This window comes from Danio rerio, chromosome 16 (assembly GCF_052040795.2).
Source record: "Danio rerio strain M-AB ecotype USA chromosome 16, GRCz13ab, whole genome shotgun sequence".
Classification (NCBI taxonomy): domain Eukaryota; kingdom Metazoa; phylum Chordata; class Actinopteri; order Cypriniformes; family Danionidae; genus Danio; species Danio rerio.
The window spans coordinates 5,887,242-5,905,423 of NC_141036.1; the positions used below are offsets into that span (position 1 = coordinate 5,887,242).

Consider the following 18,182-nt stretch of genomic DNA (forward strand, 5'->3'; position numbering starts at 1 on the left):
GCTGTACATCCTGTGTGTAGTAAGCAATGTTATTAGTATTATTATTATTATGCAATGTGTAAGCGAGGGGCACAACTAACGCGCTCTGCACTGGACTTTAGACCTGATTTGATCTGGTCTATTGAACAGTCTATTTAAGTTCCTCAAAATAGCAACACGCCTTCTTTTTTAGACCAGAACGCCTATGGGCGCACATATTAGCGCAAATGCATTTGCTATTTAAACAGCATTGCGCAAAATGTCAAAACAACTCTTGCGCCAAGCTGAAACTAGCAAACAATTACGTCGCGCCTTGCGTCGCATTGCCCCGGGTGTATGATAGGGCCCTATATGTTTGCAACTTGACAGTGTTTGGTCAGATTTGGAATAAATTTGATCTAAAAATATCTTTTCTCTGATTGTTTTATCATTATATCATAATAAATAAATTATTTAAAAACATAGGTAATAAAAAGATAGTATTTTTTGATACATCGTAAGAATTATCGTTATTTAAATACTCAACAACATCGCATAAGTGTAAAAACACAATAGGGCCTTATTGCAAGACTGTTATGACGTGTTTAACAGTCATCATAATCTTAAATGCTTGAAAGTTTTTAATATTTAGATTTATTTATTTAATTTTTTTATGTATTTGCATTAATATGCATTACATGTGTATTATATTGTTGTTGCATCAAATTACAAAACATGAGTTACAAATTATGCAAGCCGTTTCTAATGCAATGTTTATGGGCAGGACATTAAATTTGATGTTGTTCCCTCTTTCGGCTGCTGTTACCAGTCTCACAATTTTTTTCCTTTTTCTGAAAGCCTTGATAACACCATCACAGAGTTTTTCTTTCATTATTTCAGCAAATAGGATTGTAAAAAAAAATACTTGTTGCAGTATCACTTTCACTGCGCTCTAAGTTTACCTGCTATGACCAACTCCTCTCCTGAGAAACCTGGAAATGTAAAAAGGGTCAATAAAGGCAGAAGAGTTCAGTTTGTCAGAGCATTTGGTTGAACTCCATGCTTAACCTGTGTTCCCCTCACAGACACCTGTTACGTGCTGTCATTTGCCATCATCATGCTGAACACCAGTCTGCACAACCCCAACGTGCGGGACAAGCCCACGGTGGAACGCTTCATCAGCATGAACAGAGGCATCAATGATGGCGGAGATTTACCAGAGGAGCTGCTCAGAGTGAGTCTAAACACTGCTGCATGTCTCCAGCCAGTAGTAGATATTCATTACACTAGGCTATTAAATAAAAACATCAGCAGTGTTGGGCAGTAGCGTCACTACAAGTAGTAAGGCTACTAGCTTAACTGCATTGCTTAGGAATGTCGCTACTTTCTAAATCAAATAGTTTTCAGTAGCGAGGCTATTATTTTAAGCAAGTAGCGCAGTAGCGTCCACACAAACTACATTTACCGATCGTGGATCATTAAGTGATGCCACCGCCAGTCACAGAGCTGTGAAGCCGGTGTCTAGCCGATGAAAGTAAATCTACATGATAGGGAGATTGGTGAATTTTTCTTCTTTGTGTTTTATGACTGTTGGAAACAAACTTTTTGGAAGGGTGCTACTACCTCTTGCTTTGGTCGGTGACGTCACCAATTAACCATTGGGCTGACAGGAGAAACTTGCTTGATGAAAAGATGACTGTAGTGAAATTATTTTAGAAGAAGGACCATACAACAAAATACATGTTAATTTAGATGCTGTGCCCTTGTAAGAATTTGTTGATTTTATATGTATTCATATATATATATATATATATATATATATATATATATATATATATATATATATATATATATATATATATATATATATATATATATATATATATATATATAAATATATATATATATATATATATATAAATATATATATATATATATATATATATATATATATATGTATATGTATATATATATATATATATATATATATATATATATATATATATATGTATATATATATATATAAATACATAGTTGAAGTCAGAATTATTAGCCCCCCCGTTTATTTTTTTTCCTAATTTCTGTTTAACGAAGTGAAAAAATTTTCAACACATTTTTAAACATAATAGTTTTAATAACTCATTTCTAATAACAGATTTATTTTATTTTTTCATGATGACAGGAAATAATATTTGACTAGATATTTTTCAAGACACTAGTGTTCAGCATAAAGTGACATTTAAAGGCTTAACTAGGTTAATTAGGTTAACTAGGCAGGTTAGGGTAATTAGGCAAGTTATTTTATAACGATGGTTTGGTCTGTAGACTATTGGAGAAAAAAAATAGCTTAAGGGGGCTAATAATTTTGACCTTAAAATGGTTAATAAAAAATTGAAAACAGTTTTTATTCTTGCCAAAATAAAACAAATAATACTTTCTTAAGAAGAAAAAATATTATCAGACATACCGTAAACGTTTCTTTGCTCTGTTAAGCATCATTTAGGAAATACTTCAAAAAAGAAAAACAATTCTAAGGGGGCAAGAAATTCTGACTTCAACTGTATATATATGTTCAGTGCTCAGCATATATAAGTACACCCCTCGCAAATCTCTCTTTTAAATTCATATTTTTAATAAAGCTATGCAATGTTATGTTTGTACATTAGATTAGTCGGTGCTGAAGCCAATTCTGGAGCTAATGTAACAAAATAACTTATGTTAACGGTCCAAAACTAGTACACCCAAATTTATATAGCATTGAAAAAAAATTTAAATACAAATTTAAAGAGGAAAAGTCAAGAAAAGCAAAAAAAAATTGTAAAAATTTTAAGTTATTTGTGATATTTAGCTTGAACTTAATTGTATCATTTTTCAGTTTCTAAATATGTTTGGTGACTAAAATATTATATATAATAAATAAATCTGTTAAATAAATCTGTTTTATTCAATTGCACTGAAATACATAGCCTATATTTACTGAGAAATGAATAAAAAAAGATTAAAAAAATATATATACATATACTATACTGTAGTATTTTAAATGTACAACACAGAATTTCTTGAATTTTTATGTTTTATTGCAGAAAATAATTAAACTTAACATATATGCCACATGATTCATTGGCAGTTTTATTGATCACTAAGGCAGAACTGACTTGGATTGAAGTTGCTTCGATTTAAAAATAAAAAAATGTGTTTCTTAGACGTCGCTAAGCTACTTTTGCCATGTTGCTTTTAGCTTAGCTTGCTACATTTCCCAGGGTAGCTTTTAGTGTAGTTAAGCTAGTAACTGATAGCTTAGCTCACTACATTTTCAAAGTAGCTTGGCCAACACTGGACATCAGTGCTAAAGGTCTCGTGAAATTTATATATATATAAATTTATATATATATTTATATATATATATATATATATATATATATATATATATATATATATATATATATATATATATATATGTTTTTTTGTCACTGCGTGACAGTCAGTATTATTAGTTTTAATGATATCTATAAGCTAGTGACAAAATTTGTGTTTAGAAGATATAAAACTGATATAAACAACCAAAGCTTGCAGTTTGTCACTTCCGCCTTAAATGGATCAACGCTGAAATGAAAAATGAAGTGTCTATCAGTTCTCTATTTTGATGGGTTTTTTTTTAATGATGGCACATAATGCTCAATTAAACTAATATGCTTTAATAAACAATGTGTTTTTTGCAGAATCTGTATGATAGCATTAAGAACGAGCCCTTTAAGATCCCGGAGGATGATGGGAATGACCTGACGCACACATTCTTCAACCCGGACAGAGAAGGCTGGCTCCTCAAGCTGGGTGAGTTCCTAATGTCGTCTTCTCCATCTGTGCCGATGCATGATTTTTCTATGATCTCATCGCTGCGCTTTTGCACTTTTGTTTCCCCCCCCAAAAAACAAGCGAAATGTGTTTGGCTCTTCCAGAGATTGACTTTCTTTTGCATGGCCAGCTCTGTGAACTTACTAAAAGCCTTTGAATCTGTTTTCCTCTCCCTGTGTGTCTCTTTCTCGTCTGCGTTTCTGTTTCCTGTGGTTCGTTCCCCCTTTTTTCCGATCTCTTCTGGCTCCTGCTCTGCTTGACCTGTGATTTCTCTGCTGATGCTGGTGATGACGTTCACTCTTCAGGAGGTACGTACAGCCTTTCTTGTCTACTAAAACATCTCACAGAATGGCTGCATGTTTGCGCAGCAACATTGTTATTGTAGTGGATATAGTTGCAAAATATATCATTTCAGCATCGATATCCACAAAGTGCTCATCCATAATAGTCACATTGCAGGATATGCAATGTTGACACTACACACCGTCTGTTGTTGAGCACGAGCATAGAGCGCCACCTGCTGTTAAAAACTAGCCTAGAGTACCATCTGCTGTTAAACATTAGCCTGTAGCACGGTTTGTTTTTAAACACTAGCTTAGAGCGTCATCGCTGTTTAAATTAGCCTTGAGCACTATCTGCTGTTAAACACTAGCCTAGAGTGCGTCGTCTTCTGTTAATCTAGCCTAAAGGACACCATCTGCTGTTAAAATCTACCCTAGAGCGCACTGCCTGCCGTTAAAGACTAGCCTAGAGTGCACTGCCTGCTGTTAAACAGTAGCGTAGAGCACATTACCTGTTGTTAAACACTAGCCTAGACCACACCATCTGCTGTTAAAAATTAGCCTAGAGTGCACCATCTGCTGTTAAAAACTAGCCTAGAGCGCCGTCTGCTGTTTAAAACTAGCCTAGAGCGCCGTCTGCTGTTAAAAACTAGCCTAGAACACCGTCTGCTGTTAAAAACTAGCCTAGAACACCGTCTGCTGTTAAAAACTAGCCTAGAGCGCCGTCTGCTGTTTAAAAACTAGCCTATAGCGCCGTCTGCTGTTAAAAACTAGCCTAGAGCGCCGTCTGCTGTTGAGCGCCGTCTGCTGTTAAAAACTAGCCTAGAGCACCGTCTGCTGTTAAAAACTAGCCTAGAGCGCCGTCTGCTGTTAAAAACTAGCCTAGAACACCGTCTGCTGTTAAAAACTAGCCTAGAGCGCCGTTTGGTGTTAAACACTAGCCTAGAGGTCTATCTGCTGCTAAAAACTAACCTACAGTGCTGTCTACAGATAAAAACAAGTCTACAGCGCCATCCACAGTTAAAACTAGCCTTAAGCGCTTGACCTAGAGCGCGCCGTCTGCTGTTAAACACTAGCCTAGAACGATGTCTGCTGGTGAAAATTAGCCTAGAGCCCCGTCTGCTGTTAAAAACCAGCCTGGAGTGCTGTTTAGTGTTAAACACTAGCCTAGAGGTTTATCTGCTGCTAAAAACTAACCTACAGTGCTGTCTACAGTTAAAACTAGCCTAAAGCGCTTGACTTAGAGCGAACCGTCTGCTGTTAAAACTAGCCTAAAACATGTCTGTTGTTAAAAACTAGCCTATAATGATTTCTGCCGTTAAAAACTAGCCTAGAGCTCCAGCTGCTGTTAAAAACTAGCATACATAGCCGTCTGCTGTCAACAACTAGCTTACTGCGCCGTCTGCTGTTAAAAACTAGCCTCGAGCGTCGTCTGCTAGGTTAATTCACCCAAAAATGAGAATTCTGTCATCATTTACTCACCCTTGTTTCAATCCTTATGAGTATCTTTTTTTTTTTGTTGAACACAAAATAAGGTATTTTGATAAAAGCTGGAAACCTGTAACCTTTGACTATCATAGTTGTTTTTCTACTAAGGAAGGCAATCGTTTCAGTTTTTTTTCAGCATTCTTTAAACTTTCCTATTTTGTTCTAATTTCAACAGAATAAAAAAAACTCCTAAAGGTTTAGAACCACTTAAGGCAGAGTAAAGAGTGAGTAATTTTGAATTTTTAGGTTGAACTCTTTGAAACTAGTGCCATCTACCGTAAAAGACTAGTTGAAAAAGTAACATGGTATTTGAGCGGGAAAACAGAATGCATTAGTTTCTTTTTTTATTAATTGTTGTTAATCTTCAATTGTTGTTAAATTCAAGAAAGAGCTCATTGAAGCAAGACGACACAAGAAATGATTGATGTTTTAAAAACACATCTGTAATCATGTGATCTTCTTCAGGAGGTCGAGTAAAAACATGGAAGAGACGATGGTTCATTCTGACAGACAACTGCCTCTATTACTTTGAGTACACAACGGTAAGGCCAGAACAAAAGAGATCTAATGCAACTTAATACAAACCTCGATAAAACACTTCGGTGCAAATAAACGATATATTAATGTATCACTAGTGGTGTAAAGGATCACTAATCACACAGTTCGGATACATTATAGTTTTTTAGTCACGGATCGGACCATTTTACCGATCAGCCAAAAAGGGGAGGAGACAAATGTAATCTGCTTTTCATTTATTACAAAACCAGCACTGCAGGAAACTTTTGACTTTAACAAACTGAACTGAGAGCAGGTAATTTTATTAAAAATACAATGAAGAAATAATCAGCTGAATAAAAATAAACTGTAAAATATTTTGTGCTGTGAAAAATTCAGTTACTCCTACTGTTGCTAATAACGCTAAAACAATTTGTACAACCCACATTTCTATTTTAGTCTTATTTTCAATAAATAATTTAGTTATTCACTCCTAAAACTTCAGGTTTCATTGCTACATGGATCATTTTTGAAGAATTATTCAGTGACTTTTTTTGGCTGGTTGTCTCCACCTATTGGTTAAATAATATAATTGCTGACTACAACTTTGATTTTTGAGCGTCAAGTTAAATGCATATGACAGTGATTTTAATCTTTAACATAAACATCAGTGGTTATATCTAAACTATAAACGGTTATCCCAGTAAATCTGTGTAATTTGACAGTAAACTAAAGACTGAATCTCCTTCTTGATTTTTGCGCTTTTTAAACACAGATGTGAATGCAGCGGTCCGAAAGTTTAATAAACATATGCAAATCATCATTATTTATAATTTATGTTGCATCAGTGCAAAGATTCCAATCTTTTAATGATTAATGGTACAGCTTAGGGTTGTCTCAATACTGGAATTCAATACCAATCGGTACTGAAATTTCAAAAGTGCAAACTGGAGCGTTTCAAAGTCGCACCGATGAGCTGGTTTGTATAAGCTGACATATGAGCGATCCGCTGATGCATCGTGGCTTTGAAACGCTCCAGTGTCCCTGTATCTGTGGTTACATGCAGTAAACCAGGGGTCACCAATCTTGGTCCTGGAGGGCCGGTGTCCCTGCAGGGTTTAGCTCCAACTTGCCTCAACACACCTGCTTCGATGTTTCAAGTATACCTAGTAAGACCTTGATTAGCTTGTTCAGGTATGTTTGATTAGGGTTGGAGCTAAAATCTGCAGGACACCGGCCCTCCAGGAACAAGTTTGGTGACCACTGCAGTAAACAGTGGTGAGTTTGGTGAACCGATCACCTTTACGGCCAATCACAGTCATTTCAGTTGAACATGTGCACACAACGGCAAATCAGTGTTGTTTAAGAACGTGCTCCACAGCGACCAAATGTTTACGGGAAATGGATGCCTTTAAAATTTCAGTACCAATTGGTATCCAACTCCAGTATCGAGACAACCCTAATGCAGCTTACACTGAATGCATTAATGCAGGCTTAACAAGTAGTGACAGAAAACACCTTTAATAACCTAAGAAACCCACCACATCCAGAATAACCTACCACAACTTCTTGTGTCATAATTATCTTTTACAGGAAACCCTAAATGCTTTTATGTGTGATTTGAATTATGCAAGAGACGATCTCTCTGCGATCGTTAAAATTTTTTTAAAGTAAAAAAATAAATAAAAATTAAGCCAGGGGTCACGTGTGTTTTGAACTGTTGGTTGTGATCCATTACACCCCTATTTATTACACAAGGCAGAATAAGTAAATGAACATATCTGACTTGTCGGTCTGTGTGTGTTTTTCTTTGTGTGTGTGTGTTTGTGTAGGATAAGGAGCCCAGAGGCATCATTCCACTGGAGAATCTGAGCATTCGTGAGGTTGAAGACCCCAGAAAGCCAGTAAGTTTGCTGATCTTTTCATTCATCAATGATAAAAGTGCTGTCACCTAGCTCTACTGTATTATATTTGCTTTACTTATAAGATTTTTTTTAAGCAAGACAACCATGTTATTGCTTTCCCGTAAGAACATGTTCTGCAGTTCATGTTTTATCTCCAAATGTTAAAAATTCTTAAAAGCATAAATAAATCAGAACATTATAAATCAAAGTTAGAAAGACAGCCTCTAGTTACTGAGTATAAATGAGAAAGTTCAAGATAAATGCACCAAAACATTTCAGATCTTTGAGGTAATTTTTCAGTGGTAAAAGTGTCGCCTGCCTCAACGTTTCTGTACAGAACTGCTTTGAGCTCTACATCCCGAATAACCGCGGTCAGCTGATTAAAGCCTGTAAGACGGAGGCTGATGGTCGAGTGGTGGAGGGAAACCACATGGTGTACCGGATCTCTGCTCCCACCCCAGAGGAGAAGGACGAGTGGATACACAGCATCAAGTGAGGGATTTCTCAGCATCTTGGTTGACTAAACTTGCATTTACAGCAACATCATTCACACCGACCATAGTGCAAACTTTCATTTAGCCTCTGATAGACGTTTGAAATATATTTGCATTTCCTGATGCTGTTATCAGCATATGTGCTGGAGCGGGACAAAGAGGCTCCTTCAGGGTACAAGAACAAAAGATATGCACATTTGAAATGTAAATTTTGGGCTCACAAGAAATCCGATATGGCCTCTCTCAACATAATGCTGAAATACAGTATATTTGGCAAGGAGGAAAAAAAACCTTATAAATTAGCAATGATCATTATAGCATTTAAATTTGTATTTAGACTGGAACAGTTCATTCAACATTTAGTCAAAATATTTGAAAAGTCTAAATTTGCATTTCTGTTTTTTTATTGTTAATGTTTACTGTTTCATATACAGTTGAAACCAGAAATTTACATACACTGTATAAAAAGGCACATAACCATTTTTTAAAAAAGCAGATGTTAGTGTGACTTAACTTTTTCTCTTTAAGGTAAGTTAGGATTATCACATTTGCTTCTGTTATGCTTAATAGCAGAATAATAACAGATATTTTTTGAGAAATTGTTATAACTTCTTAAAGGTCAAGTTTACATACAATAAGATTATTCTGCATCTGAATAAGCTCAGATGATGGTGTCATGGTTTTGGAAGTTTCTGATTGGTTAATTTACAACATTTGAGTTTATTGAAGGCACAACTGTAAAATAGTATTTAAAGGGCCATGACACCCCCCACTTTCGGTTAAAGTCTACTTCAGAATTTTTTCAAAAGATGCATGATTAATGGGCGTGGAGCTCCGCGAGCATAGAGCAGGAGTGGGCGTGGCCAGCAGGGGAAAAGGGGAGCGAACAACTGTTGTTGACAACTCACAAAATGAGACACAAACCGTGAGGAGAAGCATGAGTTTATAGTTTACAACGTTAAAGTGCAAAGAAATAAACAGTAATTTAATGCCCTGCTACATTTGTTATTTGTAATTTCATATACACATAACCACAATTTATATCATTATAAAGATACGTGTGTTCATGTAAACATTATAAATGAGTATTCTCCCTCGATCCCCGGGTCTATTATAGATCTGAATGCAGACTCAGTGCAGCAGGTCTCCTGACCTGTCTATTTTAACCATTAGCCCTGCTGGTAGTATAGAGGATTTAGGCAAACACAGCAGCACGGCGATGTGTCTGCATGTGAACGAACTCCTGATAAAAGTCAACGTCCGCCATTATTCAATTCTCACACTGCTCTCCTGACAAAAATGCTTGCAGCACACACACAGCTTTGCTGTATGATCGGCCCTGACAAGATCGCGGGGATAAAACATGCAACAAACCCTGTGGATCATGGAAACAAACACATCCGAGCCTTCATGGGCGGCTACTGCGTCCCGTTGGTCTGTGTCTCACAGCTTGCTTGAAACTGGCAGGTCTGCCTTCGGAATGCACATGCTCTCATGAATAATTAAGCAGCCGGCTCTTCTCATAGGATAAGAAAACTCCGCTATGAATAATAATGAGAAACCGACGCATCATCATTGCACTTGCAGTTCTGCGCTACGTCGCCGATTTTGATTTCGATTTTCCCGCCCCAAATATCATTTTAAACCCGGAAGCTGAAATTAGCTGACAAAAGCTCAAAATTATCCAGTTTTCCCCACAATTAAAGCTGACAGGTGCTAACATTGTCTTAACTGATGCTCAACACTAACAAATCTGTTAAAATAAAATAAAAAAGCTCTCCAGGGTGTCCTGAACCTTTAAGGAAAACCTCAAACACACTGCTTCCTTTTGTGACAACATGAGAAAATCAACAAGCCAGAATCAACAAAAAAGCCAGATTACAGTTAGCTAAATTACACTGGGAAAAAGACTAATTTTTGGAAACGTCCTGTGGTCTGATGGAGCTAAGATTGAACTGTTTGACCATAATGACTAGTGTTACATTTGGAGGACAAAGAGGAAAACTTACAAGCCTAGGAACATTATACTGACCTGTTTGAGGAAAACCATTAGTTTATTGTATCACCACTTGATTTTTGTGTTTTTATTTGAGTATTTTAGATGTACAATGTAGACTTCAAGAACATTATTATATTAATATTGCATAAATGAATGTATCAAAATGTATCAAGCCGTGTTTGTAAAATTCTGGCAACCAAAGCTGCAATTATTTTTCAGTAATCCTTTCTGTGTTTTTATGTGGTCCTGTGTGAAAAGTGACCTGATCTTGTTTGTATTGCAGATCGGCTGTGAGTGTTGATCCTTTCTACGAGATGCTAGCGGCCAGAAAGAAGCGCATTTCCCTAAAGAAAAAGGAAGAGCAACCCTAAAAACTCCTCTATTCCTCCTTTATCATTCCATCCACTTCCTTCATTCTTCATCAAACCAATGATCGTTCATTAAGGTAGCTCTCATCCTCTCATCAGAAGAATCATGATGTTGGATGTCTTTCCCGAATTTGAACGTCACCTGTGCTTTGCATTCAGGTGGTCTGGACTGCACAGTTTTCTTATATTCACACTACACAGTGTTATTCACTATCACACTATAGTCACTTCCAAACTGTATTATGCGTACATTCCATAAGACTTCACTGAGAAACCTAACATTCAGGTGTTAATGTGTGCAGAGCTGAGGCGGAAAAGTCTTTCTAGATTTCAAAATGTATCACTGGTCTCTCGTGAACCAATTCTGAGGTTAATTTTTAACAGTAGATTGCGCTCTTGGCTAGTTTTTAACAGCAGGTTGTGCTTTAGGCTCGTCTTGAACAGTTCCTATCTAGTTTTTAACAGCAGGTGGCGCTTTTGGTTAGATTTTAAGAGCAGACTGAATTCTAGATCGCCACTTGCTGTTAAAAACTAGCCTAGAGCTGTTAAAAACTAGCCTAGAGCTGTTAAAAACTAGCCAAAAGCACGGTTTGCTGTTAAAAACTAGTCTAAAGCCTATCTAGTGTTAGCTTAGACTAGTTTTTGACAGCAGACAGTGCTTTTGGTTAATTTTCAAGAGCTCAAGGCTAGTTTTTAACAGCTCTAGGCTAGTTTTTTGAACTGCTGACAGTGGTCTAGGCTTGTTTTCAACAGCAGACGGCGATTTAGGCTAGTTTTTAACAGGTCTAGGCTAGTTTTTAAAAGCAGACAGCCCTCTAGGCTAGTTTTTAACAGCAGATGGTGCACTAGGCTAGTTTTTAAAAGCAGACAGCACTCTAGGCTAGTTTTTAACAGCAGATGGTGCACTAGGCTAGTTTTTAACTGCTCTAGGCTAGTTTTTAACAGCAAGCGGCGCTCTAGGCTAGTTTTTAACAGCTCTAGGCTAATTTTTTAACTGCTGACAGTGGTCTAGGCTTGTTTTCAACATCAGACGGCGTTTTAGGCTAGTTTTTAACAGGTCTAGGCTAGTTTTTAAAAGCAGACAGCACTCTAGGCTAGTTTTTAACCGCTCTAGGCTATTTTTTAACAGCAAGCGGCGCTCTAGGCTAGTTTTTAACAACTCTAGGCTAGTTTTTAACTGCTGACACTGCACTAGGCTAGTTTTTAACAACTTTAGGCTAGTTTTTAACAGCAGACAGCACTCTAGGCTAGTGTTTTCACTGCTCAAGGCTAGTTTTAAACAGTAGATGGCTCTTTTGGGTAGTCTTTTTAACAGTTCTAGGCTAGTTTTGAACAGCAGATGGTGCTTTTGGCTAGTTTTTAACAGCAGATAGGGTTCTTGGCTATTTTTTTCACAGTTCTATGCTAGTTTTTAAAAGCAAACTGTGCTTTTGGCTAGTCTTTAACTGCAGACCATGCGGTACGCTAGTTTTAACAACACATTTTAGGTTTATTTGCTGTTTAACACTATAGTCTAGAGCGTCACCTGCTGTTAAAAAAACTAGCCTAGAGCATCGTGTGCTGTTAAGAACTAGCCTAAAACAGCTTTTGCTGTTAAAAACTAGCCTAGAGCACCATTAGCAGGTTAAAAATTAGCCTAGAGTGCCATCTGCTGTTAAAAACTAGCCTAGAGCACCGCCAGCTGTTAAAAAACTAGTCTAGAGCGTCGTCAGCTGGAAAAAAAAAACTAGCCTAGAGCGCCATCTGCTGTTAAAAACTAGCCTACAGCGCCATCTGCTGTTAAAAACTAGCCTAGAGTGCCATCTCATTTCAAACACGAGCCTAGGGCACAGTCAGCTGTTAAAAACTAGCCTAGAGCTTAAATACGAGTCTCAGAATAGGGGTCAAGACAGAACTGAAATCTCTGAAAGGATTTTTCAGCACAGCTCAAAATGTGCATCACATTTCCTTCTTCTTCCTCCACTTTTCACTCATTGACCGACCGCCGCTCCTGCTATTTACAGCATTTACTGTGAAGTTCTTACACAAACAGGGTAGACGACCAAACAGCCTGATGTTTCTTCATCACCATCACCATCGTCATCAGAGACGGATATAACTGAGCCTTTAGTGGAAATGAGCAGAAAGTCTCATTCACAATGAAGCCTTTTGTTTATTCAGTCGCTGCTGATTTACTGCGTCTATTCTGAGTTATTTAATCTCAACTGACACTATTTATCTCTTCTACATTTGAGTTTATTTACATGCTGTAAATGAAGATGTAAATGAAGGTCATTGCTGTTTAAACCACATATCAAGAGACGTTTGAGTTAAAGAGTTCACCCAAAAATGAAAATCTCCTCATTATTTTTTCACATATTTCTTTCCGTTGAAGACAAAGGTAGATATTTTGAAGAATGCTGGAAAAATTGACAGGAGCAACAATTTCTATAGAAGTCGATGGCTGTTTTTTTTTGTCCAGCATTCTTCAGAATATCTTCCTTTGTGTTCAAGAGAAGGTTTAAAACAAGTGGAGGATGATGAAGTTATTACAATTTTCATTTTTGGATGAACTGTAGCTTATTCAATTAATTAATTAGCTACATATCATTTGAAAATCACCTGTGTAATATTGGTTTAGATGTGATAAACATGAGAAACATGTTGATGAACTTCACCAGCCCATCAAAGCATTTGTAGAAACGCATCTCATCATGTCAATCCACACAAAGCTCCTTCATTATTGAGAAAAGAGCCTTAAAGTTTCCCGCAGCCCTGTTTCTGAATGTTCGTACTAGTGTTTCAACTAAACAAACTAGGTTTAGATGGATAACCTTAAAGGGACTGTTCACCCAAAAGCTGAAAATTCTGCCTCATCCTCCTGTTCTTTTTCCCTGTTGAACACAAAAGAAGATATACTGAGCTATTGACTTCAATTGTATTTTGTTTATTACTACAATTAAAGTCAATGCCTCCCAGCCCCACAACATTCATCAGAATATCTTGTTTTGTGTTCAACAGAAGAAATAAACTCAAAGTTTTGAGTTATGAGTAAATGATGGCCTTAATGATGCCTTTTAAACAAAACATTGTCATAAAAATATGATTATATTGCAATGTTTAAAAGAAAAAATTAAAAGTTGAACAATTTAATCAAATTTTCCTTCATATGCGTCTACTTTGGCAGAAACAAATCTAATTTATGGAATCGTTTACAAAAAGATCTCATTTTGGTAGCATTTGTGTTAACTCAATGTTTCCCTTCTCTGTTCCTAGAGGCACACAGACTACATATTTTGGATGTCTCCCTTATCTCAGCCTTTAACTTAAGCATTGGCGTCTCTTCTAATGTTCTGATGAGTTGATTCAGGTGTGTTTGATTAGGGAGTGGTTGAAAATGTGCACTGCTGGTGTGCCTTCAGGAACAGTGTTGGGAAAACACTGCATTAACTAACATGAGCTAACATTAAAAATGTGTTTTTATGCATCATTGATTTAATCTTTGCAGAACAGCTCATCATTGCCTCGTCCTCCCTTTCTTTCTTCCGTTGCACACAAAGGAAGATATACCGAGCCGTTGACTTTTGTTTATTACTACTATGGAAGTTAATGGCTGTTTTTCCCCCTAACATTCTTCAGAATATCTTGCTTTGTTTAACAGAAGAAAGAAAGCCAAAAGTTTTGTACCACTCGAGTAATGAGTAAACGATTGCCTTAATGATGCCTTTTAAACAAAACATTGTCATAAAATATGATTATAATGCTATTTTGAAAGAAAAAATGAAAGCAATTGAACAGTTTAATCAAATTTCCCTCCATATGCGTCTAGTTTGGCAGAAAGAAATCTAATATATGGAACCGTTTACAAACAGATCTCATTTGTCAGCATTTGTTGAAGTGTTTCCCAACCCTGTTCTTAAAGACACACCAACAGTACAAATTTTGTTGGATGTCTCCCTTATCTGACCCATTAACTTTAGGTTTTGGAGTCTTTTCTTGTCTTCTGAGTTCTTTCAGGTGTGTTTGATTAGGAAGAGGTTGAAAATGTGTACTGTTGGTGTGGCTTCAGAAACAGGGTTAGTAATATTGCACTAACCAACATGAGTTAGCAATAAAAGCTATGCGTTCTAATGTTAACTTAAAAACAGCAAATTATTTAATAATAACAGATACAACTTTTGACTTTAGTAATGTTTCGTAAATGTTGAAATTAGGATCGATCAGTGCCACAGAAGTATTGTTTGTTGTTAACTAATGCACTTAACAGATGTTAACAAATGAGATCTTAGAATAAGCCCTCTATTTCTTCATCATTTGTGATGAAATTGGACTGATTTGGTGCAATTCGCTCAGCTTTTTTTTCTGTGCCACTGTCAATGATTTATATTTGCGAAGGCAGAAAGTGATGTCTGCAGTTTATCCTCTGAAATGAGAGCAGTTTTTGTGCCTCAAATGTGTGTAAAGGTGGCCTGTTTTGTTGCTTGTCTGAAACACTAGATACTCCCTCTTACTCAGTGCTGTTCAGTTTGAAGGAGTCCATGGCAGCTTTTTTTCCAAATGTACATTATATTTTGCCTTTTCTGTTTGTAAATACATGTTGTTATGTTTGTTTACAACACATATTGATAGCATTTTCTTTAATTTATTGTTCTTCAATTCTTTCTTTATGTGAAATAAGGGTCGTATGGAAGCTTGTTTTCACCACAGAATTAAAAAATAAATGGTCATTGCAGCTTTTTATCTCCCAAATGATTATTTTTTTTTGTTTGTTTTTTCAGAATTGTATTTTTGTATTTCAAACTTGTGAAAAAACAAAAGTCAATCTTTGAAAATTGTTTTGTTAATTTGTTTTGTTTTGTTTGAAATACAAAGTTGCAAGTCTAAAAAACAAAACTAACAAAATTATTTTGCTGGGTTTTTTATTTATTTATTTTTTTTGCTTTTTTTTTTTTAGAATTGCAACTTTGTATCTCAAATTTCTGAAAAACAAAACAAACAAAGAAGAATTAGTTGTTTTTATTTGCGTGTTTTATTTTATTCAGATTTGCAACTTTATAACAAACTTTAAAAAACAAAACAAATAAAAAATGTTAATATTTAAAAATTGTATTGTTAGTTTTTGTTTTTCAAAAGTGTGAAATACAAAGTTGCAATTCAAAAAAAATAAACAAGAAAAACAGTGTCAAAATCCTTTTGTTTATTTTTTTTCAGAATTGCAACTTTGTATCAAATGTCTTAAAAACAAACAAAACAAGTTTCAAATATTTACAATTTTTTTCAGAATTACAACTTTGTATCTCAAACTTCTGGAAAACGAAACAATCTAAAATGATTAACGTTTTTTGTTAGTTTTTTTCAGAATGGCAACTTTGTATTTCCTTTGTATTAACTCCTTAAACAAAACAAACAAACAAACAAAATTGATGATGTTTCAGAATTGCAACTTTCTATCTCAAACTATATATATAAAGGTGATTGCTATATGCCAAATGATGAAATACTGATTTATGAACTTAGACCTCAAACTTTTTTTTTTTTTTCCAATTGTAAATTTATTTCTTGGATTTCTGACTTTAACAATTTGGAATCGCAAGATATAAACACAGAATTCAATATACTCTTGGAATTGCAAAAACAATGTTAAAAATTTCAATTCTGAAAATTTATTCTTATTCTCAAAGTTGTTGTTTTTTCAGCAGGAGTAAATGCCAATAATTTGATTTAAATTTTACAAAATTACCTTTTAATCTAATAAAATAGCAATTTTTTTTTCATCCAAGTGCATTTAGAATGATCAATTTTGGCCTAGAATTTCGATTTCTGTTTTCCAAGTTGAAATTTTTCAATTCTGACTTTTTAATTTTCTTTTCTTTTTTATTACAGTAGTTACTGTCAAAGCAAAAACAAAAAATACGTTTTAATCTCACAATTACATGTTTACTTTTCTGAATTTCAATCTTATTACTCAGCAACGCAAGAAAAATAGTCTTCTTGTAACCATTTTTATTGTGAGAAATACATTTAGAAATTCAAGAAAAAAAAAACTGTTATTATGTAAATGTCTCCGTATTGTGAGAGAAAAAATAAAAATAAAAAAAACAGTTGCATCTTTTTGTTTTTGTAATCCCGTGGTGGAACTGGCTTCTATAGGATCAGGGTTGCATGTTGTACTGAATCGAAGCATCTTTTATAAAGGATGAATCTGACACCAGTGTTTTGGGCGACTATTAGCGTTCTGTATTTCCGAAAAACTCACACAAAAGTCAACAAATTAGCCTAGCAGATGACAAACGCTTAAAACACGTACTTGATCAAAACAAATCAATATTGAATAATTTTCTTTTAAATAACTAATTATACGGAACACTAATAGCGTCTGGAGTAATAACCACTCTATTTAAATATACTAATTATGAAACGCTAATTACTGAGAATCGTTTAGCGGTGCATTTTTGCTTGACGTTTGTGATTTTTCCCGATTAATATAAAGCTTGGCTATAGTAACCGACGTCTTGGACTTTGAGACATTATTTAATAGTTTGGAGTTAGGATCCATGTTTACGGCACTTTAATAGAGTTCAGCACAGTTTCGACTAAACGACGGGCTCCCTAGCGCCCTCTATGAGTATGTAACTAGTACTGCAGATCTTAACTGGTTTAAGCTTGGCCGCACATGTAAAGGATACTGATATACAGCATCCATTTTCAATCATTTGATGCCGATCTGCTTCAGACTGTATTGTATGCGAACACATACACAGGCCGTATCAATAACTTTGTCTATATATGTATGACTGAGAGACTCCAAGTGTTAAAGCGTGTCAACCGCTGACTGCAGAACTACATTCCTCAATATATATAAGCTATGTGTTTAAATGATTAGTTTGGGCATGATGTGGTCTGATGAAGACGGTAGAATGACTCTATTGACTTGAATCTGTTTTGGAGACTGGCCATTTTTGATGGAATGTGCGAAGGTGCCAAAGCCTTTCTGTAGGACACATGAAAGCGTTTCTTCCTCTTCTTCTTCCTCTTTTTCTTCCTGCTTGGCCTCAGAATGGTACTGATTGTTGGAAAAATTCATGTAGCAAAATGAAATCTCAGTTATGGTACACTGGTGCCGTTCGACTCTAATAAACAACAAGATAAAATAATAATGTTCTCGTGTGTGTTTTTATGAATGAGGCTGTTGCTTTAGAAAGTAGTTTGTCATATTTTTTATTTACAAAGGAAAGAGAATGAAGGAAGAAACTAACAAAATAAGAAACTAACGAAAGAAGGGAACAAAAGAAGGAATGAAGGAAAGAGAACAAAAGAAAGAACAAATGAATAAATGTAAAAAGGAACAAAGGAACGAACTAACA

The 18,182-nt window shown here is 35.5% G+C and overlaps 1 protein-coding gene across 12 annotated transcripts in view; it reads left to right on the forward strand.

Annotated features, from left to right (window-relative positions):
- The window catches only part of cyth2 (cytohesin 2), a 39,107-nt gene extending 21,132 nt beyond the window's left edge, over window positions 1–17,975 (forward strand). The window contains exons 7-14 of one of the 12 annotated variants that reach the window (XR_015510869.1): window positions 1,044–1,192; window positions 3,678–3,789; window positions 6,045–6,121; window positions 7,907–7,978; window positions 8,316–8,470; window positions 10,755–11,293; window positions 11,551–11,632; window positions 12,676–15,567. Coding sequence is in view for 1 of the 12 variants with exons in the window: in XM_087286523.1 (XP_087142649.1) it covers window positions 1,044–1,192; window positions 3,678–3,789; window positions 6,045–6,121; window positions 7,907–7,978; window positions 8,316–8,470; window positions 10,755–10,842 (653 nt within the window). In the remaining 11 variants the exon portion in view is untranslated. Of the gene's footprint in view, window positions 1–1,043; window positions 1,193–3,677; window positions 4,620–4,714; window positions 7,140–7,343; window positions 7,747–7,906; window positions 7,979–8,315; window positions 8,471–10,754 lie in introns of those variants that run through there. The other 11 variants (XR_015510870.1, XR_015510865.1, XR_015510868.1 and 8 more) reach the window with 11 other exon arrangements.
- The last annotated feature ends 207 nt before the right edge of the window (window positions 17,976–18,182 follow it).